The sequence below is a fragment of the Eleutherodactylus coqui genome, chromosome 2, assembly GCF_035609145.1.
Source record: "Eleutherodactylus coqui strain aEleCoq1 chromosome 2, aEleCoq1.hap1, whole genome shotgun sequence".
Classification (NCBI taxonomy): Eukaryota; Metazoa; Chordata; class Amphibia; order Anura; family Eleutherodactylidae; genus Eleutherodactylus; species Eleutherodactylus coqui.
The window spans coordinates 2,612,333-2,640,324 of NC_089838.1; the positions used below are offsets into that span (position 1 = coordinate 2,612,333).

Consider the following 27,992-nt stretch of genomic DNA (forward strand, 5'->3'; position numbering starts at 1 on the left):
CTTGAGACTGGCTGCAGTGCCCAATGGTGTCCTCACAGCAGCTGCAGAGCCCCATAGTGCCCCCACTGTAGTTACAATGACTCTAGTGCCCCCACAATAGTTACAATGACTCTAGTGCCCCCACTGTAGTTACAATGACTCTAGTGCCCCCACAGTAGTTACAATGACTCTAGTGCCCCCACAGTAGTTACAATGACTCTAGTGCCCCCACAGTAGTTACAATGACTCTAGTGCCCCCACAGTAGTTACAATGACTCTAGTGCCCCCACTGTAGTTACAATGACTCTAGTGCCCCCACTGTAGTTACAATGACTCTAGTGCCCCCACAGTAGTTACAATGACTCTAGTGCCCTCACAGTAGTTACAATGACTCTAGTGCCCCCACTGTAGTTACAATGACTCTAGTGCCCCCACTGTAGTTACAATGACTCTAGTGCCCCCACAGTAGTTACAATGACTCTAGTGCCCCCACTGTAGTTACAATGACTCTAGTGCCCCCACAGTAGTTACAATGACTCTAGTGCCCCCACAGTAGTTACAATGACTCTAGTGCCCCCACTGTAGTTACAATGACTCTAGTGCCCTCACAGTAGTTACAATGACTCTAGTGCCCCCACTGTAGTTACAATGACTCTAGTGCCCTCACAGTAGTTACAATGACTCTAGTGCCCCACTGTAGTTACAATGACTCTAGTGCCCCCACTGTAGTTACAACACTTCTAGTGCCCCTACAGTAGTTACAATGACTCTAGTGCCCCCACAGTAGTTACAATGACTCTAGTGCCCTCACAGCAGTTACAATGACTCTAGTGCCCTCACAGCAGTTACAATGACTCTAGTGCCCCCACTGTAGTTACAATGACTCTAGTGCCCCCACAGTAGTTACAATGACTCTAGTGCCCTCACAGCAGTTACAATGACTCTAGTGCCCCCACTGTAGTTACAATGACTCTAGTGCCCCCACTGTAGTTACAATGGCTCTAGTGCCCCCACAGTAGTTACAATGACTCTAGTGCCCCCACTGTAGTTACAATGACTCTAGTGCCCCCACAGTAGTTACAATGACTCTAGTGCCCCCACTGTAGTTACAATGACTCTAGTGCCCCCACTGTAGTTACAATGGCTCTAGTGCCCCCACTGTAGTTACAATGACTCTAGTGCCCCCACAGTAGTTACAATGACTCTAGTGCCCCCACTGTAGTTACAATGACTCTAGTGCCCCCACAGTAGTTACAATGACTCTAGTGCCCCCACTGTAGTTACAATGACTCTAGTGCCCCCACAGTAGTTACAATGACACTAGTGCCCCCACAGTAGTTACAATGACTCTAGTGCCCCCACAGTAGTTACAATTACTCTAGTGCCCCCACTGTAGTTACAATGACTCTAGTGCCCCCACTGTAGTTACAATGACTCTAGTGCCCCCACTGTAGTTACAACACTTCTAGTGCCCCTACAGTAGTTACAATGACTCTAGTGCCCCCACAGTAGTTACAATGACTCTAGTGCCCCTACAGTAGTTACAATGGCTCTAGTGCCCCCACAGTAGTTACAATGACTCTAGTGCCCTCACAGCAGTTACAATGACTCTAGTGCCCTCACAGCAGTTACAATGACTCTAGTGCCCCCACTGTAGTTACAATGACTCTAGTGCCCCCACTGTAGTTACAATGGCTCTAGTGCCCCCACAGTAGTTACAATGACTCTAGTGCCCCCACTGTAGTTACAATGACTCTAGTGCCCCCACAGTAGTTACAATGACTCTAGTGCCCCCACTGTAGTTACAATGACTCTAGTGCCCCCACTGTAGTTACAATGGCTCTAGTGCCCCCACTGTAGTTACAATGACTCTAGTGCCCCCACAGTAGTTACAATGACTCTAGTGCCCCCACTGTAGTTACAATGACTCTAGTGCCCCCACAGTAGTTACAATGACTCTAGTGCCCCCACTGTAGTTACAATGACTCTAGTGCCCCCACAGTAGTTACAATGACACTAGTGCCCCCACAGTAGTTACAATGACTCTAGTGCCCCCACAGTAGTTACAATGACTCTAGTGCCCCCACAGTAGTTACAATGACTCTAGTGCCCTCACAGCACTTGCAGGGCCTTCAAATAAGGCAAAGTCCCTGCAGCCTATTAAGGAGTTCCTCCAGCGCCCTCTGCTGGCACTGAGGCTGCTGCCCATAAATGTCAGTACAAATCATGAGAGCTGGATTCCCATTGGCTGCCCTTGTCCAATCCTCCATTCCCCCTTCAGCCACGAGCCCCCATCCTCGGCGCCCCTTCACCTTCATCATAAACCCCTTCTTCCTACCGCAAAAGGTTAATGTACCGACGAGAGGAAAACCGCCCTGATTAACCGAGCAACTGAGTGTCCAACCCAGTGTTAATAATTAGGGACACCGCTCGTCCCCAGTCTAATTAGGATAAATTCAATGTTGCACAAGAACAATGCAGCCTAATTTGCTTATGCAAATGAGACTAATAAGCTGAGGGGCTGAGAGTATTTAGGTAAGCACTGAAGGTTTGCAGGATGGAACCTGTTGGGCGTCAGGAAGAGACAGTCACCTTCACGGGAGATCCGTCTCCGAAGCCTCTTACGGCACACAGGTATCATCCCTGTTATTAGCCGCGCTCCATGCCTGGAAAGCTCCGCTCTTTAACCACAAGCTGCGGAGATAATCCCCGGATACAAACCTGATACTCGCCGGAGAAGCTGCTTTGTAGTTCAAGTCATCCCCAGCTGCTACCCACTAAGCTGCCTTAACCCCATAAGTATCTGAAGACCTCTTCACTTATGTCTACCTGCAGGCTCACGCCGGGACGCAAGGGTTCACCACCGAGCGCCATACTATAGCTTACACTCAATATCAAAAGGTGTCATTGTGTATATACATTTATATTTATCCTATATTATACTGCAGAGCTGCACTCACTATTCTGCTGGTGGAGTCCCTGTGTACATACATTACTTATCCTGTACTGCTCCTGAGTTACATCCTGTATTATACCCCAGAGCTGCACTCACTATTCTGCTGGTGGAGTCCCTGTGTACATACATTACTTATGCTGTACTGATCCTGAGTTACATCCTGTATTATACCCCAGAGCTGCACTCACTATTCTGCTGGTGGAGTCACTGTGTACATACATTACTTATCCTGTACTGATCCTGAGTTACATCATGTATTATACTCCAGAGCTGCACTCACTATTCTGCTGGTGGAGTCACTGTGTACATACATTACTTATCCTGTACTGACCCTGAGTTATATCCTGTATTATACTGCAGAGCTGCACTCACTATTCTGCTGGTGGAGTCACTGTGTACATACATTACTTATCCTGTACTGCTCCTGAGTTACATCCTGTATTATACTCCAGAGCTGCACTCACTATTCTGCTGGTGGAGTCACTGTGTACATACATTACTTATCCTGTACTGATCCTGAGTTACATCCTGTATTATACCCCAGAGCTGCACTCACTATTCTGCTGGTGGAGTCACTGTGTACATACATTACTTATCCTGTACTGCTCCTGAGTTACATCCTGTATTATACTCCAGAGCTGCACTCACTATTCTGCTGGTGGAGTCACTGTGTACATACATTACTTATCCTGTACTGATCCTGAGTTACATCCCGTATTATACTGCAGAGCTGCACTCACTATTCTGCTGCTGGAATCACTGTATACATACATTACTTATCCTGTACTGATTCTGAGTTACATCCTGTATTATACTCCAGAGCTGCACTCACTATTCTGCTGCTGGTGGAGTCACTGTGTACATACATTACTTATCCTGTACTGATCCTGAGTTACATCCCGTATTATACTCCAGAGCTGCACTCACTATTCTGCTGGTGGAGTCACTGTGTACATACATTACTTATCCTGTACTCACCCTGAGTTAGATCCTGTATTATACTCCAGAGCTGCACTCACTATTCTGCTGCTGGAGTCACTGTGTACATACATTACTTATCCTGTACTGCTCCTGAGTTACATCCTGTATTATACTGCAGAGCTGCACTCACTATTCTGCTGCTGGAGTCACTGTGTACATACATTACTTATCCTGTACTGCTCCTGAGTTACATCCTGTATTATACTGCAGAGCTGCACTCACTATTCTGCTGGTGGAGTCACTGTGTACATACATTACTTATCCTGTACTGCTCCTGAGTTACATCCTGTATTATACCCCAGAGCTGCACTCACTATTCTGCTGGTGGAGTCACTGTGTACATACATTACTTATCCTGTACTGCTCCTGAGTTACATCCTGTATTATACTTCAGAGCTGCACTCACTATTCTGCTGGTAGTCACTGTATACATACATTACTTACCCTGTACTGATCCTGAGTTACATTCTGTATTATACCCCAGAGCTGTACTCACTATTCTGCTGCTGGAGTCACTGTGTACATACATTACTTATCCTGTATTATACTCCAGAGCTGCACTCACTATTCTGCTGGCGAAGTCACTGTGTACATACATTACTTATCCTGTACTGACCCAGAGTTACATCCAGTATTATACTCCAGAGCTGCACTCACTATTCTGCTGGTGGAGTCACTGTGTACATACATTACTTATCCTGTACTGCTCCTGAGTTACATCCTGTATTATACTCCAGAGCTGCACTCACTATTCTGCTGGTGGAGTCACTGTCTACATACATTACTTATCCTGTACTGATCCTGAGTTACATTCTGTATTATACTCCAGAGCTGCACTCACTATTCTGCTGGTGGGGTCACTGTGTACATACATTACTTATTCTGTACTGATCCTGAGTTACATCCCGTATTATACCCCAGAGCTGCACTCACTATTCTGCTGGTGGAGTCACTGTGTACATACATTACTTATCCTGTACTGACCCTGAGTTACATCCAGTATTATACTCCAGAGCTGCACTCACTATTCTGCTAGTGGAGTCACTATGTACATACATTACTTATCCTGTACTGCTCCTGAGTTACATCCTGTATTATACTCCAGAGCTGCACTCACTATTCTGCTGGTGGGGTCACTGTGTACATACATTACTTATCCTGTACTGCTCCTGAGTTACATCCTGTATTATACTCCAGAGCTGCACTCACTATTCTGCTGGTGGGGTCACTGTGTACATACATTACTTATCCTGTACTGCTCCTGAGTTACATCCAGTATTATACTCCAGAGCTGCACTCACTATTCTGCTGGTGGAGTCACTGTGTACATACATTACATATCCTGTACTGATCCTGAGTTACATCCTGTATTATACTCCAGAGCTGCACTCACTATTCTGCTGGTGGAGTCACTGTGTACATACATTACTTATCCTGTACTGCTCCTGAGTTACATCGTGTATTATACTTCAGAGCTGCACTCACTATTCTGCTGGTGGAGTCACTGTGTACATACATTACTTATCCTGTACTGATCCTGAGTTACATCCTGTATTATACCCCAGAGCTGCACTCACTATTCTGCTGGTGGAGTCACTGTGTACATACATTACTTATCCTGTACTGCTCCTGAGTTACATCCTGTATTATACTCCAGAGCTGCACTCACTATTCTGCTGGAGGAGTCACTGTATACATACATTACTGATCATGTACCGGTATTACTTCTCCTGGGCCTTGCAGCACCTGAGGATACAGGTGAGCTGCGTCTGGGACACTGGAGCCAGGAAGGCGTGGAGCGCTTTTTATGCCCGGCGGCTCCCAATTTGTCATTATGAATGCCCCTTAATGCTCTAATTAAATTAAGCAGGGAACGTGCATTATTTATGTGCATTCTGCAGTTTATGCTAAATAAGTGCTGGGAATTATGGGTAAACATGGCGGGTGACTTCATCTGACAGCTATGAGCAGTAATTATGCCACATTTAAAGGAACACTTAAGGGAAATTTGACACATTATGCACTGCTGGTGTCAGTCTTCACTGCAGTTCTGGCATTCTATTCATGAATCTCACTCATGGCATTAATTGAGCTTACGAATGGCAGAACAGAATGTACCAGCCAGGCAGCGCTGTAACCTTAAGATGTGTCCTTCAGAGCTGCACAAACACTTCAGATTTAAAGGGTACTAAAAGCTGCACCTGCTTTGCTGCAGTACATCTGGGCTGTTTGTGTCGATGCCCATCTACCTAGCTGATGGCACCGTGCCCCGTGCACTCAATATGCTTGTGGGATCGAGTTTCCGGTGCCATGATAGGCATGAATTCCTATAATTAGGTGGCAAACGTTCCGAGCCTTGTTGTCATCCTGCTGCACAAGGCAATCAGCAGTACATGCGGGCTCCGGGCTGCGGGCACCATTGTCTTCTTGACAGCTTTTGGCCGCAGCCTTGTTTTTGTGCTTTAGAGCTGGCGTTGATGCCATCTGCATTTCACACGGTTCTGTAAAATGATCTGGTCCCGTTTATTTAAATACAGCTGATTACCTCCTCTGTAGGATCCTAGAGGCGGCACAGTGGGCTGCAGGATGTTGGCATGGCTCTATGGTATCCAGGGTGGCACTTGTGAGTGTTTGCCCAATGGTAATTAGTGTATTGTAACATTGTAGGATGTTGCTGTCCCCCGTGGACAATCCCTTTCTGTCAGAAGGGTTTTCAGACAATCAGCTGGTTACAGGGTGTCCTGAGCAACCTGGCAGCAAGTGTTCAATTTGCTCACAGCACCTCCACAGGGGAAATAAGGTATTACACAGTCCTCATTTAAAATCAATGGACTGCCCATGTAACACAGGTTGCTCTTTGTAGCCACTCTGGCTAATAGATGACTGGAGGCCACCCACCTGGTGGTACAACATTGGGAATGTCAGTAGGTGGTTGTGATATGGTTATGTTAGCCTAGTTGGAGGTTTGATGGGTGTAGTGCGGTTGTGTGCTCATGGCATGGAATGATTGTGTTGGTGTTGTGGTTGTGTTAGGGTATTGGGGCTGAATGTGGGATGGTCACTTGTGTTGTATTAGACCAGAGGGAATGGTGGGGCTATCGTTCTCGTGGGTAGTGATGTTGTAGTGGCGTTGATGGTGACTGTTATAGTGATGGTGGGTAGTGATGTTATAGTGCTGTTGAGGGGTGATTGAGTTAAAGTGATGGTGAGTAGTAGTGTTGATGGGTGATTGTGTTATAGTGACGGTGGGTAGCGGTGTTACACTGGTGTTGACGGGTGATTGTGTTATAGTGACGGTGGATAGCGGTGTTACACTGGTGTTGACGGGTGATTGTGTTATAGTGATGGTGGGTAGCGGTGTTACACTGGTGTTGACGGGTGATTGTGTTATAGTGACGGTGGATGGTGGTGTTACACTGGTGTTGACGGGTGATTGTGTTATAGTGACGGTGGATAGCGGTGTTACACTGGTGTTGACGGGTGATTGTGTTATAGTGACGGTGGATAGTGGTGTTACACTGGTGTTGACGGGTGATTGTGTTATAGTGACGGTGGATAGCGGTGTTACACTGGTGTTGACGGGTGACTATTATAGTGATGGTGGGTAGTTTTGTTACAGGGGTGTTGACGGGTGACTATTATAGTGATGGTGAGTAGTAGTGTTGACGGGTGATTGTGTTATAGTGACGGTGGATAGTGGTGTTACACTGGTGTTGACGGGTGACTATTATAGTGATGGTGGGTAGTTTTGTTACAGGGGTGTTGGGGTGATTTCGTTGTAGTGGTGTTATAGTGCTGATAGTGATGGTTGCTAGTAGTGTTATGGTGGCTGTGATGTAGTGATGGTTGTGTCGCAGCTGTATGTGGGTTGCTTGTATTATATCGAAGCTGTGTAGTTGTGTGATGGTGGTTCAGGGTGATCTCTAGTTGCGGGTGCTTGTATGATATGTACTTGGCGGTTGTGTACTTGGTGCATGTTTGTGTTACAGTCGTATGTTGGATTGTTGTGTTATATGTGAGCAGGTCCTGGTGGGATGGTGTTGGAGGGGCTGTCTACTAGTAGATGTGTGATGGTGGTTGTATGAGGTGGTAGGAGATGGTTTTGTTATAGTGCTTGGCGGGTTGCAGTGATTGGCAGAGGGGTGGTTGAGTTATAACAGTAGAGCAGTTTATCTGTAGCGCTCGGGGTGGGTTGTGTGTAGCGTATAACGGGGTATGTTATATGAAGACGGTGGTGTTTGAGAGGGCTGTTTGTTGGTAGTTGTGGTTTGTGATACAAGTTGGCAGACCATGTTGTGTTGTAGTACTTGGTGGATGGTTGTGTTACGGTGTGAGGTGGTTGTATAGTCGTGTGGTGATGGTTCTCAGGGGTTGTTTCCTACTATACCCCTGCGGGTGGTTGTGTGACGAGTTAGAGGAAGGATCGAGTCATACATGCGGCTCTCCAGGAACATCCGAGAGGCTCCTGGAAGAAGGGGAGATCTCCTGAGAGAGCTGGCAAGTGTCCTGGGACCTCCCAGAGCCTTCCTGTTGTATCATCAGACTCGGGCCCCATGCTACACTACAGTCACAGCACAGCAACGCTCTCTCAGCCCTTCTTTAAGACAATCTGAGAAGGTTGCCAAGTATAGTCTGTATTATGGATGCTAGGAACAAGCGGCGGTGATTAGACCTGGACAGAAGCCTACAAAGACAATGGGCAGAGCCGGGTGACTCATCAAGCAAGTGTCGGCCAACCTACCCCTATGTGAGGTGGCGCCATCACCCCGGACATGGTCATCAGCCAGACAAAAGCACCGGCGCTGTCAGCGGCCGCTCAATCAATGCTAATCAGATCCTCTCCGTCCCCATCAATCCTTCACATCTGCCCAACAGACGGTGGCAGGTTTCAACATTGGCATCAGAATTTAACCCCTTCATGCCCCAGGGTATACATTTACGTCCCGGGCGTGCTGGGTTAGTAAGCAGCAGGATGGGGAGCCTTTCACAGCTGACACCAGCCCGCAGCAGCTGCGATCAGCACTCATGTTGATCGCGATTGTTAATCCTTTAAATGCCGCTGTCCATTCTGACGGCGTAGTTTGATGCTCCAATTGGTGTTCAGGGGCTCCAAATGGCCCCCTGGGGATTAAATTGCAGGATTACGTTCACTTGCCATGGCAGCATGGGGCCCAATGAAGGGCCCTACGACTACCAAGAATAAATGCCTATCAAGGCATGCCTATAGTGCATCCTGGGAGACTGTGGTATACTGAAATACTGTATGAGGGATCACATGATCCAATACTGTATGAGGGATCACATGATCCAATACTGTATGAGGGATCACATGATCCAATACTGTATGAGGGATCACATGATCCAATACTGTATGAGGGATCACATGATCCAATACTCTATGAGGGATCACATGATCCAATACTGTATGGGGGATCACATGATCCAATACTGTATGGGGGATCACATGATCCAATACTGTATGGGGGATCACATGATCCAATACTGTATGAGGGATCACATGATCCAATACTGTATGAGGGTTCACATGATCCAATACTGTATGAGGGATCACATGATCCAATACTGTATGAGGGATCACATGATCCAATACTGTATGAGGGATCACATGATCCAATACTGTATGAGGGATCACATGATCCAATACTGTATGGGGGTTCACATGATCCAATACTGTATGAGGGATCACATGATCCAATACTGTATGAGGGATCACATGATCCAATACTGTATGAGGGATCACATGACCCAATACTGTATGAGGGATCACATGACCCAATACTGTATGAGGGATCACATGATCCAATACTCTATGAGGGATCACATGATCCAATACTCTATGAGGGATCACATGATCCAATACTCTATGAGGGATCACATGATCCAATACTGTATGAGGGTTCACATGATCCAATACTGTATGAGGGATCACATGACCCAATACTGTATGAGGGATCACATGATCCAGTACTCTATGAGGGATCACATGATCCAGTACTCTATGAGGGATCACATGACCCAATACTCTATGAGGGATCACATGATCCAATACTGTATGAGGGATCACATGATCCAATACTGTATGAGGGATCACATGATCCAATACTGTATGAGGGATCACATGATCCAATACTGTATGAGGGATCACATGATCCAATACTGTATAGGGGATCACATGATCCAGTACTCTATGAGGGATCACATGATCCAGTACTCTATGAGGGATCACATGACCCAGTACTCTATGAGGGATCACATGACCCAATACTCTATGAGGGATCACATGATCCAATACTGTATGAGGGATCACATGATCCAATACTGTATGAGGGATCACATGATCCAATACTGTATGAGGGATCACATGATCCAATACTGTATGAGGGATCACATGATCCAATACTGTATAGGGGATCACATGATCCAGTACTCTATGAGGGATCACATGATCCAGTACTCTATGAGGGATCACATGACCCAATACTCTATGAGGGATCACATGATCCAATACTGTATGAGGGATCACATGATCCAATACTCTATGAGGGATCACATGATCCAATACTCTATGAGGGATCACATGATCCAATACTCTATGAGGGATCAAATGATCCAATACTGTATGAGGGATCACATGATCCAATACTGTATGAGGGATCACATGATCCAATGTTCAATTCCCCTATTGGGCTAAAAAAATGTAAAAATAAGTAAGAAAAAAGGTTTAATTATTGGAAAAAAATAAAAGGTAGTAAAAGTAAAAAAAAAAACGAAGCTTTTTTCATACTAATAAAAAAAAAAGCATGTTTGCTCTTGCCGTGTCCGTAGCCGTGGGGTCTACTGAAATAGCACATTATTTTGCGTGGTGAACATTGTCATAATAAGGCGGGGTGTCCGCGGGCGGGACGGATGATGGCGGTGATATTCTACTACTGTCACTGCCATTTTCCATGATGAACCTCTTACTGATGGGCTCATCCTGCAGAAGCGTGCTGCGACTTTTAGACGCAAGCTATTTTCCGCTCGTGTACATGGGGCTGCGCTTTACATGGTTCTCCTATGGGACGTGTGTCATGTGTGCTCCATGTGATTTATCGCCACGGATCACGCTATGACAAGTCGTCCGTGGACAGCCAGACACACATCAAAAAGTCACATGAACTCGGAAATGTCACCAATAGAAACTACGGAACGTCCTAAAATCAGACCTCCCACGACTAGATCCACGGAGGAATACAAAACGGACGGCGGCAGGAGAAATATATATTTTTTCCCCAAAGATATTTTATTTTTAAAAGCAGTGCAGCAAAAATGAAATGATATAGATTGGGTGTAACCGAACCGAGGGCAGGATACAGCTGTGCACACCATGGAAACAGCGCCCTCCAATGGCCCAGGGTGGAACTCCTTATTATTTTCCGTTTCACTCAACTTAGAATTTTTTTTAAGTTTTTCGGTACATTAAATGCAGTTCGTCCGGCAAAATCCAAGACAGCTGCGACGACAGAAAAATGGGGAGGAAAATCCAAAAAAAGGCGGCCTTATTAAGGGGTTAAAGCGAGGAAGCTGAATACAGACTAGTCTAGTGCATCAGGTAGTCATCTCCACTGGCATCAGGTTGGCATCTCTGCTGAGGGTCAGGTCTACGTACCCCCTCCTTAACCGCTCATCCCTGGGTAGTCCCTGGCATCGGGTTGGCATCTCTGCTGAGGGTCAGGTCTACGTACCCCCTCCTTAACCGCTCATCCCTGGGTAGTCCCTGGCATCCGGTTGGCATCTCTGCTGACGGTCAGGTCTACAACCCCCCAGCTTACCCGCTCATCCCTGGGTAGTCCCTGGCATCTGCCCAGGTCTGCCTTGTGCCGGCGTCACACTCATACATCTCATTTTAGAGAAAGCATTATTTCGACCCCTCAGTCTACAGAACGATTTTCCTTCCTGGCTGCGGCGTCGGATGAACGGCGCCCGCACTCATATCTGGAGGGCTGAACATTTATTTTGATTGCGCATTGGGAGCCGTTAAGTTTTATTTCTTACCTTCAATTCATCAGCATCATAAAAATCCACACGCACCGCCGGAACCATCCAGGTCTCGAAGAGCGTAGCCAGGATCTGCTTGGCAATGGAGTCGGCAATGAGGTGGAAGTGCAGAGGGTTTCGCCTACAAATGACAAGAATGAAACATCAACGCATGAAGGGCAGCGGCAGATTGAAGAAGGTGCCCATGGCGAGATGGGGCAGAGCTTTAATGCAGCCTCCTGACCTCAAACCTCCCCTCAACACACAATTATTGCAAAACAAAGGGGTCATTGAACGTTGATCAACTGAATGATGGGACCATGGAGATCAAGTGATTTGGACGGTAATGCAGTACCAGGCATGGCCACAACCAATTATACGGCACTGAATCTGGTCAACAATTTGAAGGTACCCTGCGCCCCCTTCTTTCTGCTGGGCGGCACAGGTGCCATGAGTCCGACTCTCATCAACCTGCCACCTTTCTGCTGATAATGGGCACTTAGATCTACAAATTCTTGGAGTCAGGGGGGGTGACCACGGTTAAAGGGGTTGTATCAGAACCACATGTTATTCTCTATCCACAAGATAGGGGATGACTTGCTTATCAGTGAGGTTCTGACCTCCCAAAAACGGGGGAGGTCAGAACCCTGTGTCCTCCCTGCTCCTCACTGTGGGCTTACTGCACCCCTGGCACTGAGTAGGATACTGAATGGCGCTCTGGCCAAGTGTTCACGGCTGGCTCTCCATTCATTTACATGGAGCTGATGGAGTTCCGAGTGCTTGCCGCTCCGCCGTCTCCTGCAGTCCCTTTTGAAGGTGACCAGAGCCCCATTCTGTCTCCTCCTCACTGCCGCTGGTGCAGTAAGCCCACAGTGAGGACAGAGGACATGGCATCCGGATTACTGAGATGAAAGGGGGTCTAAACAGTGAGACCCCCACTGATCAGCCAGCTATCCCCTATCCTGTGGATGGGGGATAACTTGTGGTTCTAGTACAGATTCTGGTAGAACCTCTTTAAAGTGTCTCAGCCTGAAGTCTACATTGTTAAAGGGGTATTCCCATCTCAGCAAGTTCTCTGATTGTGGGGGGGTTGACCCCTGGGACCCCCGCCAATGCACAGAAATTGCTTCCGGCATGCCCATGAATCTTGACAAGGGTGGTTGCGCATGCGCGGCACCACACCGCTCACTGCTGGAGATAGTCATGTTCGAGCTCTTGGCGACCTCTGGCCGTCCCACTCAGTTCAGTGGGATTGTCGGACAGTGTTGGGGGTCTGAGCTTAGCTATCTCTAGTCCCAATGAAGTCGATGGGGTCCGAAGTTCTGGACGGGCTGGGACCCACCAATCGACAAGTTACTCCCTTTCCTGTGGCACATATATATAAGGGGGACGACCAACTACAGTTTTTTTTCACTGCAAAATTCGCATTTTTTTTTCTGCAGGGGTCTATGGGACTTGTAATGTTAAAACCGCGATTGCGCAAAATCGCAATTTACCGTGAAATTGCGATTTTGCATGATCGCAATTTTAACATTACAAGTTCCATAGTGAATAACAAGTGTAGTGGGTAGTGACCCTTAAGCTCACATACACTGTAGCATACCCTCAGCTCTGAAGCAGCTTGCTTTAGGAGGATCTTCGTGGCGTTCGTAGCGACCCGCCACGTTCCGTCACTGTTTATCTTTGTCTCAGCTCTTCCATCGCTCCTTTGTCTTTGACGGCGAAGTGAACATTGACATTAGCTTTACTACAAAGATCAGCCATCTAGTAGATGAATGCAGTGGGATTTCTCTTTGCCCCCCTCCGCAACCCCCATTCTCCCTCTCCGACTAATGGATCCGCGTCACCCCTGGCGCACTCCAGAGAACAAATCCTTTCATTTGATATTCAAATGATATCCATTAAAATCTAATTCGGTCTCCGGGGATTAGCGGAGCGGTCCGCTAACAAAGGAGCGACCTGTGAGCTGTAAGTTATGGGCGCCGGGGGGATACGTGACATTGCTGCAGGATGGAGCCATCAGTTTTGTCAAGTTTCTTAATGCAATTATGTAGTTAATCAGCTATTTACATAATTGTGTTACAGAAGCAGTAAGCAGGGTGGTGGTGGGGTATATCAGCAGACGCAGACACATGGGGAGAATCTAATGGGCACATTCAGGTATCGGCTCAAGACCAAGCCATAAATGAACTCGCCGGATGTTGTATTCACAATGTATTAGAGCAGCGGGCACCACGCTGAACTCTGATCCTGGCAGTACGGGGTTAATTGACATTTCCTTAAAGGGCAGGTCCATCTGTATCATATTTGTACTCCGATGTACCATGAAGGGCAAGTAAAAAAAAATCAACCTAAAAGGTCCTGAAGTTTATGAAAATGATGCTTTATGGCAAGGGACCAAATGTGGGTGGGGCTTTGCACAATCTATAAGAGATACATTCCCAGCTCCGCCCACATCCATAATGGGAAAAGGAAGTGAAAATCTGGAAAAGGAAGCTGAGATACCGGAAAAGATTGCCGCCGGGGACTGACCATCACAGCGACCTACCTAATGGTGTAACCTGAGCATCAGTAGAGATCATACTTGCCTCCCATCGGACACCAGGATGTCGTCTCCTGAAGTTTATACTCTTGTGTGGGTGGAGATGTCATGTGATTGACAGTCTGGTGGATTCCACCAAAATGCCTGTTCAAGACTCTTCATAAGTGTATGAGGCAAAGGCTTAAAGGGCTTGTGCCAAGACAGGGGATAACTTTCTATCGGTGGGACCCCCACCGATCCCGAGAACTGGAGACCCAAATGGAGCAGTGATCCATTCATTTCATGGTAGCGCCAGAGATGGTTGATCGCTTGAACGCAGCTATTTCTGGTGGTCCCATTAACATGAATGGAGCAGTAGCACGTATGCATGACCTCCACCGCATTAATTAAGCTATGCTCTAGACCTCTGTTCTCTAGATCGGTGGAGAGTCCCAGCACTTGACCGCCACTGATGAGAAAGCTACCGCCTGTCCTGAGGATAGGGGATAACTTTCTGATTGGTGAGGGTCTGACCCCGGGTCCCACCACGGATCCTGAGAATAGGGGTCCCAAAGGTCGCCAGAATGGAGTGGCGGTCTATCTATTTCAGGGGTAGTGCAGAGATTGTTGACCATTCGTATTCGGGTGTTTCTGGTGTTCCCATTGATATGGACTGACAATGGGCATTCACAACCTCTACTGCATTCAGTCCTAAAACACTCTGGATCCATGTTCTCAGGATCAGGAGAATTGAAGCAGCCGGACCCCAATCAATCAGAAAGTTATCCTCTAGCCCTAATTTTCTAATTGGCAGTGGTCTGACCCCAAGACCCCCCACTGATCCCGAGAACAAGGGCCCTGAAGGTCCCCACATGAATTTATCGATAGTCCAATCATTTCAGTGGTAGTGCCAAAGATTGACTGCTTGAGCTCGGCTGTTTCTGGCGCTCCCACTGATATGAATAGAGCAATAGTACGCATGCGTGACCTCCACGGCATTCATTACTGCACACTCTGGGCCCCCATTCTCAGGGTCAGTGAACCCCACTAACCAAAACGTTTCTGCTATCCTGATGATAGAAGCAAACTTTCTGATTGCTGGGGTCTGACCCCAGAACCCCCGATTATCCTATAGATGGGGAATAACTTTCTGATCAGTCTGACATCAACCTCAGGACCCCCCACACATCCTGAGAACAGGGGTCCCGAAGAATAAATTGGAGGTCCATTAGCTTCAGTGGTAGTGCCAAAGAGTGTTGACTTGAGCCCGGCTATTTTAAGTGTCATGGATATGTAATGTGCGGCAGTGCGCATGCGCAGCCCCCACAGCATTCATTACTGAATGCTCTGGATCCCCATTCTTGGGATCAGTGGGGGTCCCAGCGGTAGGACACCCACCAATCAATGTTATTTCCTGTCTTAAGGATAGGGTATAACTTTCAAATTGTTGGTTGTTCGACCCCCAAGACTTCCCACAGATCCCAAGAATAGGGGTCCTGATGGTCCATGCATGGATAAAGCAGCAGTCCATTCATTTCAGTGGTAGTGACAAAGATTGTTGACGGCTTGTAGTCGGCTGTTTCTGGTGCTCCCATTGATATGAATGGAGGAACAGCGCACATGCGTGACCTCATTACTGAATGCTCTGGACCCCCATTCTTGGAATCAATGGAGTCCTAACGGTCTGATCAGAAAGTTCTCTTGAGGATAGGGTATAACTTTATGATCAGTGGGGTCCAACCCTAGGACGCCCACCTATCCTATGGATAGGGGATAACTTTATGATCAGTGGGTTCCAACCCTAGGACGCCCACCTATCCTATGGATAGGGGATAACTTTCTGATTGGTGGGAATTAAACCCCAGGACACTCCTCCGAAGGTCCCCACCTCTATAACTGCACATGTTTGCTGTCACTCCATTCATAATGGGAGTCCCGAAAATGGCCAAGTTCAAACCCTCAACAATCTCTAGCAGTGGGATTGAAATGAATAGAACACCAGCATGCATACGCAACCATGTATGTGGGGACACCAGCATGCATACGCAACCATGTATGTAGGGACACCAGCATGCATACGCAACCATGTATGTGGGGACACCAGCATGCATACGCAACCATGTATGTGGGGACACCAGCATGCATACGCAACCATTTATGTGGGAACTTTTGGGTCCCTCGGGGTCAGCAGGCGGGTGTGCTGGGGTTACGCCCCAACCGATCAGAAAGTTATCCCCCATCTTGGCACAACCCCTTTAAAAGGAACCTGTCAGTAGATTCCTGCCGCCCTAACCTTGGGCAGCATGCCATACTGACAGACTCCGCCATAACAAAGAACCCTGTGTCACAAAGAGGTGGCCGTGGGGCGAATTTCCCACTGGGCGGCCGCCCTTTCTCCTCTCCATGTCCAGTTTCCTATCCACAAATAGGAAGATGCTACTTTACGACACTTTATAGCGTGCTGCTTGGGAACTGCTGATCACTGTATGGCAGTATTATTTAACTCCAGCTCCATTATGGCTCAGAGTTGCAATGCAGCTCACTATCCTTAGACGGGTGTGGCGCTGTTTTTGGAAGAAGCGGCCATGTTTTTCTACAACCTGCGGATTTCCTTTCTATTACCGTTTACGATTCTGTGACACTTTCTGCAGTTTCCAGCTCTCTGATCTCCTATAGGCATCTGAACTTCATAGCTCCCCCCTAATCCTCCCCCCCGTCCCCCCGTCCCCCTCCCCCGGATCACAATGAATTCTTCCCGGTGTCCCTTATGCGGTGAACCTGAGGCCACTATTGAAGTGTCGGAGGAGTTTTCATCTGAAGGAAGCCTCCGCTTTGTATTCCGCTCCAGTCGAGGCAGCAGCTTTTAGACAAAGCCGTCGCCTCAGCAGTGTCATGATTAGGTCTTCCGAGCTTTAACATATTTATTACAGATCTGTGTTAAAGAACTCCACGCCAGCAAAAATAAAAAACTGTCAAAGGCATCGAGAATCCAAGGACGCGGGAATCGCGTGTCGTAGGAGGCCTCGAATCAGGTGAAATGGTTTAGAGGCCGCCCTCGGGATTAATCAGAGACAAATCATCGTTAATTAACATCAGTCTGACGAGCCCGCAGGGTAAGTCACAGCCGCCGTCCGGGAGGCATGTGGCCAAATCATGGGATTCTATTCTGCAGTCACAGTAGAGATGTGGCCGCGATGAGGAGAGCGATCTAGAGGATTGTATATATATATATATCACCCATGTGGAAAGTCTACCTGAGTTCTCAATAAGTTTTCTAAAACCCCCCGGTTCCTCCTCTTCTCATTTGCTGTTTGCACCATTTCATGAATGTAAGTTCTGATTTTGAGGTCGTCTTCTGCATTTTTCTGCTATTTGCAATCTACTTTCAGTAGGGGGCGTGTAACAAGCCTAGCAGTCTGCCAGTAGTTCACTGTCCTGACTTCCTTGCCCTCACTTTTGATGCTGCACTGCACTGTCTCTGGTCTGATCAGAATAAAGCCAGTATCTGAATGCCCGCTCCTCTGCTTTCCTAGGATGATCAGGCATTCAGAGGCAATCTGGCCAAATGGCTAGTAAACTCACTACAATTTGTGTACAGACAGACATACACATGTAACAGCGGGAAGGCAGAGACAGTGAAGATCGTTATCACAGTGTCTGCAGATCTGTAAGGGTGCATTTACACTGCAAAGAGGATCGCTCAAAAGATGGCTCTTCAGCGATCATTTTGCATAAACTACTACTCAGCACTAATGCCTATTAGTACTAAGTAGCAGCGTGTGAGGTGTGAGCCACCAGGAGCTGTAATCAGGGAACAGACCATCCGCTGTTTCCTGATTACTTTCACATTGATCCGCTGGCCGGGCTGACAGCAGAGAACAGCTAATGCAATGTTATCAGCTGTAATCAGCTCTCTGCAGGCAGAGCATAGCGTGCGGTTCTGCTTATCAGCTGTTCTGCCGAATGATGGTTTTCAAGCAGAAAACTGAAAGACGGGCAAATTTAGACACACTAATTATCGCTCAAAAGACGGCTTTCGAGCAAATTTTGAGTGATAATCGTTGTCTAAATGGGCCTTAAGACTACAGCCGGTGTGCAGAGGAGCGGCCTGTGTAGATAGACCCAGCCTCTCTAGGCTAAAAAGCAGAATGTTTGCATTATACAGTGACCTCTGCTGTACGGGATATCAAGGCATTGCGTCATTAGATGTGTCGAACAATTGTTATTGGCTGCGGTGGTCATGTAAGTGTGAGGGCTATGCTGTGGGACTGCAAGCTCCATTGCAATGAGGTGTCTGAGCCAGCAAATGTCCCAGATCCAACGTGACAGACCCAGTTTCCCACTGCTATCCCGGGTGTATGCCCAGGTCAGAAGCTGAGAAGAGCTACATATGTAAGGGGGCTCTACTGTGGGCATCTCTATTTTATGGAGGCATTACTGGGGGCTTCTTTACTGTGAGGGGCATTATTGGGGGCACCCTTGCTGTGTTGAGGGTAATGCTAGGATCACCACTGTGTTTTGAGGGTCACTTTTAGAGGTACCATTAATGTGTTTGGGGGGCACTACTGGGGGCAACATCACTGCATTTGGGGAGCACTACTGGGTGGGTCTTTACTGTGTTTGAAGGGCACTTCAGGGGGCAACATTACTGTAATAGGGAGGGGAAGGGGCACTACTCAGAACACCTTTACTGTGATTGGGGGGCACTACTAGGTGGACCTTTATTGTGTTTGCAGGGCACTACTAGGGGAATGTTTACTGTGTTTGGGGGCATTATTTGGGTACTCTTGCTGTGTCAGGGGGCACTAATAGGGCCACTTTGTGTTTTGTTGCACCTTTACTTTATTTGGGGGCAATACTGGGGCATCTTTATTGTGTTTGGAGGGAACTACATGGAGCACTTTTCTTTGTACGGGTCACCTTTACTGTGTTTTTTTTTTGGAGGGGGGATCTGAACAGTCTATGGGGAGCACTACTGGGGCATCTTTATTGCGTTTGGCGGGGAGCTACAGGGAGCACTCAACAGTGTTTGGGGGATACTGCTTGGGGTGAGGCATCTTTACTCTATTTGGGGGGGCACTTCTTGGAGCATCTTTAGTGTGCTTTGAGAGCACTACTGGGGCATTTATATTGTGTGTGAGGAGCTGCAGGGAGCAGTTTACTGTGTGTGGGGCTCCTTCACGGTATTTGGGGGCCACTACTCGAGGCACCTTTTACTGTGTTCCGGGGCACTACAGGAGGTATCTTTATGTTGTTTGGGGGCACAACTGTAGGCATATTCACTGCTTTTAGGGACACTACAGGTGGCATCCTTACTGTGTGGGGGTACTACTGGGGCACTATTGCTGTATTTGGGGGGCACTATTGGGAACATGTTCACTATGCTTAGGAGGCATTACAATTGTGTGCCACACAATAAAGCCACTATGAATGTGCATTGGGCACTATACCTCTTCAGGCAGCACTCAGGGCACTAGTTGGGATTGGACAGGGCTAGAGGGTGTGGCATTTTTTGTAGGTTGGGGTGTAGGGGCACAGTCACTGCTAAAAGTACAAGGAAGAGGACAGCTCCTTTATTCAGCCAACTGTCAGGGACGTCGGCCCCCCATTGATCTAATGATGATGACTGTGCAGTCCTGAAAGACCCCAGATGGCAGTGCCCACCTCTATTCTTGCCTGCCGAGGGTCAGTCTCCTCCTCTGCACATCACCGGCAGCGCAGGTGGGGTGGCGGTGGTAAATATTCCATCATTCTGGGTAAATATGCTCCAATTAGAATTCACGATCGCTGCAAATTAAAACAAAAATGCCAACGCCAACTCGGCTGACTGCCCCACAAATGCCACGCTGCTCATCCTTGTCCGGGCGCTTTACAATCCCAGGATGGAAAATGAAAGAAATTGGCATAAAACGTAACATTTATCTCAGACTGTAAAGATGAATTAAACATCTGCCTGCACAGAGAGCGCGGCGCGCCACAGACACACCGCGGATGGGGAGGAGCTGCACCTCCCATGTGAAGAGCGCGGCGCGCCGCAGACACACCGCGGATGGGGAGGCGCCGCACCTCCCATGTGAAGAGCGCGTCGCGCCGCAGACACACAGCGGATGGGAAGGCGCCGCACCTCCCATGTGAAGAGCGCAGTGCGCCGCAGACACACCGCGGATGGGAAGGCGCTGCACCTCCCATGTGAAGAGCGCGGCGCGCCGCAGACACACCGCGGATGGGAAGGCGCTGCACCTCCCATGTGAAGAGCGCAGTGCGCCGCAGACACACCGCGGATGGGAAGGCGCTGCACCTCCCATGTGAAGAGCGCGGCGCGCCGCAGACACACCGCGGATGGGAAGGCGCTGCACCTCCCATGTGAAGAGCGCGGTGCGCAGAGAGCACGGCGCGCCGCAGACACACCGCGGATGGGAAGGCGCTGCACCTCCCATGTGAAGAGCGCGGTGCGCAGAGAGCACGGCGCGCCGCAGACACACCGCGGATGGGAAGGCGCCGCACCTCCCGTGTGGAGAGCGCGGTGCGCAGAGAGCACGGCGCGCCGCAGACACACCGCGGATGGGAAGGCGCCGCACCTCCCGTGTGGAGAGCGCGGTGCGCAGAGAGCACGGCGCGCCGCAGACACACCGCGGATGGGAAGGAGCTGCACCTCCCGTGTGGAGAGCGCGGCGTGCCGCAGACACACCGCGGATGGGAAGGAGCTGCACCTCCCATGTGAAGAGCGCGGCGCGCCGCAGACACACCGCGTATGGGAAGGCGCCGCACCTCTCATGTGAAGAGCGCGGTGCGCAGAGAGCACGGCCCGCCGCAGACACACCGCGGATGGGAAGGCGCCGCACATCCCATGTGAAGAGCGCGTCGCGCCGCAGACACACAGCGGATGGGGAGGCGCCGCACCTCCCATGTGAAGAGCGCGTCGCGCCGCAGACACACAGCGGATGGGAAGGCGCCGCACCTCCCATGTGAAGAGCGCAGTGCGCCGCAGACACACCGCGGATGGGAAGGCGCTGCACCTCCCATGTGAAGAGCGCGGCGCGCCGCAGACACACCGCGGATGGGAAGGCGCTGCACCTCCCATGTGAAGAGCGCGGTGCGCAGAGAGCACGGCGCGCCGCAGACACACCGCGGATGGGAAGGCGCTGCACCTCCCATGTGAAGAGCGCGGTGCGCAGAGAGCACGGCGCGCCGCAGACACACCGCGGATGGGAAGGCGCCGCACCTCCCGTGTGGAGAGCGCGGTGCGCAGAGAGCACGGCGCGCCGCAGACACACCGCGGATGGGAAGGCGCCGCACCTCCCGTGTGGAGAGCGCGGTGCGCAGAGAGCACGGCGCGCCGCAGACACACCGCGGATGGGAAGGAGCTGCACCTCCCGTGTGGAGAGCGCGGCGTGCCGCAGACACACCGCGGATGGGAAGGAGCTGCACCTCCCATGTGAAGAGCGCGGCGCGCCGCAGACACACCGCGTATGGGAAGGCGCCGCACCTCTCATGTGAAGAGCGCGGTGCGCAGAGAGCACGGCCCGCCGCAGACACACCGCGGATGGGAAGGCGCCGCACATCCCATGTGAAGAGCGCGGCGCGCCGCAGACACACCGCGGATGGGAAGGCGCCGCACCTCCCATGTGAAGAGCGCGGCGCGCCGCAGACACACCGCGGATGGGGAGGAGCTGCACCTCCCGTGTGGAGAGCGCGGTGCGCAGAGAGCACGGCGCACCGCAGACACACCGCGGATGGGAAGGAAAGCACCTCCTGTGTGGAGAGCGCGGTGCGCAGAGAGCACGGCGCGCCGCAGACACACCGTGGATGAAAAGGCGCCGCACCTCCCGTGTGGAGAGCGCGGTGCGCAGAGAGCATGGCGCGCCACAGACACACCGTGGATGAAAAGGCGCCGCACCTCCCGTGTGGAGAGCGCGGTGCGCAGAGAGCACGGCGCGCCACAGACACACCGCGGATGGGAAGGCGCCGCACCTCCTGTGTAGAGAACGCGGTGCACCGCAGACACACCGCCCATGGGAAGGCGCTGCACCTCCCGTGTGGAGAGCGCGGTGCACAGAGAGCACGGCCCGCCGCAGACACACCACGGACGGGAAGGCGCCGCACCTCCTGTGTGGAGAGCGTGGTGCGCAGAGAGCACGGCGCGCCGCATACACACGGCGGATGGGAAGGCGCCACACCTCCCGTATGGAGAGCGCGGTGCGCAGAGAGCACGGCCCGCCGCAGACACACCGTGGATGAAAAGGCGCCGCACCTCCCGTGTGGAGAGCGCGGTGCGCAGAGAGCACGGCGCGCCACAGACACACCGCGGATGGGAAGGTGCCGCACCTCCTGTGTAGAGAACGCGGTGCACCGCAGACACACCGCCCATGGGAAGGCGCTGCACCTCCTGTGTGGAGAGCGCGGTGCACAGAGAGCACGGCCCGCCGCAGACACACCGCGGATGGGAAGGCGCCGCACCTCCTGTGTGGAGAGCGTGGTGCGCAGAGAGCACGGCCCGCCGCAGACACACCGCGGATGGGAAGGCGCCACACCTGCCGTATGGAGAGCGTGGTGTGCAGAGAGCACGGCGCGCCGCAGACAAACGGTGGATGGGAAGGCGCCGCACCCCCCGTATGGAGAGCGCGGTGCGCAGAGAGCAAGGCGCGCTGCAGACACATCGTGGATGGGAAGGCGCCGCACCTCCCGTATGGAGAGCGCGGTGCGCAGAGAGCACGGCGCGCCGCAGACACATCGCGGATGGGAAGGCGCCGCACCTCCTGTATGGAGAGCGCGGTGCGCAGAGAGCACGGCGCGCCGCAGACACACCGCGGATGGGAAGGCGCCGCACCTGCCGTATGGAGAGCGCGGTGCGCAGAGAGCACGGCGCGCCGCAGACACATCGTGGATGGGAAGGCGCCGCACCTCCCGTGTGGAGAGCGCGGTGCGCAGAGAGCACGGCGCGCCGCAGACACACCGTGGATGAAAAGGCGCCGCACCTCCCGTGTGGAGAGCGTGGTGCGCAGAGAGCACGGCGCGCCACAGACACACCGCGGATGGGAAGGCGCCATACCTCCTGTGTAGAGAACGCGGTGCACCGCAGACACACCGCCCATGGGAAGGCGCTGCACCTCCCGTGTGGAGAGCGCGGTGCACAGAGAGCACGGCCCGCCGCAGACACACCGCGGATGGGAAGGCGCCGCACCTCCTGTGTGGAGAGCGTGGTGCGCAGAGAGCACGGCCCGCCGCAGACACACCGCGGATGGGAAGGCGCCACACCTCCCGTATGGAGAGCGCGGTGCGCAGAGAGCACGGCACGCCGCAGACACATCGCGGATGGGAAGGCGCCGCACCTCCCGTATGGAGAGCGCGGTGCGCAGAGAGCACGGCACGCCGCAGACACATCGCGGATGGGAAGGCGCCGCACCTCCCGTATGGAGAGCGCGGTGCGCAGAGAGCACGGCACGCCGCAGACACATCGCGGATGGGAAGGCGCCGCACCTCCCGTATGGAGAGCGCGGTGCGCAGAGAGCACGGCACGCCGCAGACACATCGCGGATGGGAAGGCGCCGCACCTCCCGTATGGAGAGCGCGGTGCGCAGAGAGCACGGCCCGCCGCAGACACACCGTGGATGGGAAGGCGCCGCACCTCCTGTGTAGAGAACGCGGTGCACTGCAGACACACTGCCCATGTGAAGAGCGCGGTGCGCAGAGAGCACGGCACGCCGCAGACACACCGCGGATGGGAAGGCACCGCACGCTAAAAGGATTACAATAAAAATACAATTTAAATCCAACAAATTGCTTCCAAGTCATTTCCTTTTATTATTAACTTTAATGTTCTCCACTTTGCCTCAGCCTGGGTTCACCCTCCCCTCCCCCACTACTCTCGCCACCGCCCGCAGCTCCCTTGGCACTGCCATCTCTACACAGTAAACTTGTGCATCCAGAAAAAGTGCCATCGTGAACTGACACATACGAAGGAGCCGAGAGAAGCCATGACTGTGATTAAAAAGCCATACAGAGAGTTATATGGAGAGTGATGGGGAGTGATGGGGAGCGCTATATGGAGAGTGATGGGGAGCGCTATATGGAGTAATGGGGAGCGCTGTATAGAGATTGATGGAGAGCGTTATATGGAGAGTGATGAGAGCGCTGTATAGAGAGTGATGGAGAGCGCTGTATAGAGAGTGATGGAGAGCGCTGTATGGAGAGTGATGAGAGCGTTATATGGAGAGTGATGGAGAGCGCTGTATAGAGAGTGATGGAGAGCGCTGTATGGAGAGTGATGAGAGCGTTATATGGAGAGTGATGAGAGCGCTGTATAGAGAGTGATGGAGAGCGCTGTATAGAGAGTGATGAGAGCGCTGTATAGAGAGTGATGGAGAGCGCTGTATAGAGAGTGATGGAGAGCGCTGTATAGAGAGTGATGGAGAGCGCTGTATGGAGAGTGATGGGGAGCGCTATATGGAGAGTGATGGGGAGCGCTGTATGGAGAGTGATGGGGAGCGCTGTATGGAGAGTGATGGGGAGCGCTGTATAGAGATTGATGGAGAGCGCTGTATGGAGAGTGATGGGGAGCGCTGTATGGAGAGTGATGGGGAGCGCTATATGGAGAGTGATGGAGAACGCTGTATGGAGAGTGATGAGAGCGCTGTATAGAGAGTGATGGGGAGCGCTATATAGAGAGTGATGGGGAGCGTTATATGGAGAGTGATGGGGAGCGCTGTATAGAGAGTGATGGGGAGCGTTATATGGAGAGTGATGGGGAGCACTATATGGAGAGTGATGGGGAGCACTATATGGAGAGTGATGGGGAGCGCTATATGGAGAGTGATGGGGAGCGCTATATGGAGAGTGATGGGGAGCGCTGTATGGAGAGTGATGGGGAGCACTATATGGAGAGTGATGGGGAGCGCTGTATAGAGAGCGATGGGGAGCGCTATATGGAGTGATGGAGAGCGCTGTATGGAGTGATGGGGAGCGCTGTATAGAGAGCGATGGGGAGCGCTATATGGAGTGATGGGGAGCGCTGTATGGAGAGTGATGGAGAGCGCTGTATGGAGAGTGATGGGGAGCGCTGTATGGAGAGTGATGGGGAGTTTGATAAAGGTAAAGGAAAGGAATAAGAGGGTTGGAAGGAGAGGCGAAGACAAGGAGAGCGTCCAGGAGAGAGTGATGGTGAGAGACAGCTAAGAGCAGAACGATGGAGAGAGACAGCTAAGAGCAGAACGATGGAGAGAGACAGCTAAGGAGAGACTGACAGAGATGGAAGTAGAGAGAAGATGATGCAGCATTACAAGAAGCGAGCGCTTACCTGTGGAACAGGACGGACTTGACGAGGGTGACGACATCGCGGCTGGCGTTGTAGCCCGCACACACTATGGCCACGTGAATGGTCTGCAACAGAAGAGACACGTTGTGATCAGTAAGGGGTGGGTCAGAGATAAGTACAAGCGGCCCCTCCGCCGCACTACAAGTCTCAGCACCCGGCTGGCTCCGCATGCTGGGACTTGTGGTAGCATCATAATACGGACAGAGGAGACGCAAGGATGAATGGTAACATTAGATGGAACGTTCTTTTAACCCTTTCAGGACGCAACTATTGCTTCCGTTTTTTATCATCCCCTTCTAACGCCAGAGCTTTCCCCCTTTTCCGTAGCCGTGGGTTACTGGGGCCGACGCCATCATTCTGGGGTACATAAGGTATTACCTTCTATTAACGTGCGGCCGATCTGCAGCTTCACTCATTACACTGAATTCAGACTTGGGGCTCAGCACACGAGCGCAGTGAACGAGGGGGGATCTGTGCGCACATCAGCGCAGTGAACGAGGGGGATCTGTGCGCACATCAGCGCAGTGAACGGGGGTGATCTGTGCGCACATCAGCGCAGTGAACGGGGGTGATCTGTGCGCACATCAGCGCAGTGAACGAGGGGGGATCTGTGCGCACAACAGCACAGTGAACGGGGGTGATCTGTGCGCACAACAGCGCAGTGAACGAGGGGGATCTGTGCGGACATCAGCGCAGTGAACGGGGGTGATCTGTGCGCACAACAGCGCAGTGAACGAGGGGGATCTGTGCGCACATCAGCGCAGTGAACGAGGGGGATCTGTGCGCACATCAGCGCAGTGAACGGGGGTGATCTGTGCGCACATCAGCGCAGTGAACGGGGGTGATCTGTGCGCACATCAGCGCAGTGAACGAGGGGGGATCTGTGCGCACAACAGCGCAGTGAACGGGGGTGATCTGTGCGCACAACAGCGCAGTGAACGAGGGGGATCTGTGCGGACATCAGCGCAGTGAACGGGGGTGATCTGTGCGCACAACAGCGCAGTGAACGAGGGGGATCTGTGCGCACATCAGCGCAGTGAACGAGGGGGATCTGTGCGCACATCAGCGCAGTGAACGAGGGGGATCTGTGCGCACAACAGCGCAGTGAACGAGGGGGATCTGTGCGCACATCAGCGCAGTGAACGGGGGTGATCTGTGCGCACATCAGCGCAGTGAACGAGGGGGGATCTGTGCACACATCAGCGCAGTGAACGAGGGGGATCTGTGCGCACATCAGCGCAGTGAACGAGGGGGATCTGTGCGCACATCAGCGCAGTGAACGAGGGGGATCTGTGCGCACATCAGCGCAGTGAACGAGGGGGATCTGTGCGCACATCAGCGCAGTGAACGAGGGGGATCTGTGCGCACATCAGCGCAGTGAACGAGGGGGATCTGTGCGCACATCAGCGCAGTGAACGAGGGGGATCTGTGCGCTCAACAGCGCAGTGAACGGGGGTGATCTGTGCGCACATCAGCACAGTGAACGAGGGGGATCTGTGCGCACATCAGCGCAGTGAACGAGGGGGATCTGTGCGCACATCAGCGCAGTGAACGAGGGGGATCTGTGCGCTCAACAGCGCAGTGAACGAGGGGGATCTGTGCGCACAACAGCGCAGTGAACGGGGGTGATCTGTGCGCACAACAGCGCAGTGAACGAGGGGGATCTGTGCGCACATCAGCGCAGTGAACGAGGGGGATCTGTGCGCACATCAGCGCAGTGATCGAGGGGGATCTGTGCGCACATCAGCGCAGTGAACGGGGGTAAATTGTGCGCACATCAGCGCAGTGAACGGGGGTGATCTGTGCGCACATCAGCGCAGTGAACGGGGGTGATCTGTGCGCACATCAGCGCAGTGAACGAGGGGGATCTGTGCGGACATCAGCGCAGTGAACAAGGGGGATCTGTGCGCACATCAGCGCAGTGAACGGGGGTGATCTGTGCGCACATCAGCGCAGTGAACGAGGGGGATCTGTGCGCACATCAGCGCAGTGAACGAGGGGGATCTGTGCGCACATCAGCGCAGTGAACGAGGGGGATCTGTGCGCTCAACAGCGCAGTGAACGAAAAGGGATCTGTGCGCACATCAGCGCAGTGAACGAGGGGGATCTGTGCGCACAACAGCGCAGTGAACGAGGGGGATCTGTGCGCACAACAGCGCAGTGAACGGGGGTGATCTGTGCGCACAACAGCGCAGTGAACGAGGGGG

At 51.7% G+C, this 27,992-nt stretch overlaps 1 protein-coding gene across 1 annotated transcript in view; it reads right to left on the reverse strand.

The window, feature by feature from the left end:
- Nucleotides 1-27,992, reverse strand: part of LARGE1 (LARGE xylosyl- and glucuronyltransferase 1) — a 446,230-nt gene that overhangs the window by 159,388 nt on the left and 258,850 nt on the right. Inside the window, exons 4-5 of the mRNA XM_066590172.1 lie at nucleotides 25,768-25,850; nucleotides 11,972-12,095 (exon numbers count right to left, since the gene is read on the reverse strand). Coding sequence (XP_066446269.1) covers nucleotides 11,972-12,095; nucleotides 25,768-25,850 — 207 coding nt within the window. The remainder of the gene's footprint in view (nucleotides 1-11,971; nucleotides 12,096-25,767; nucleotides 25,851-27,992) is intronic.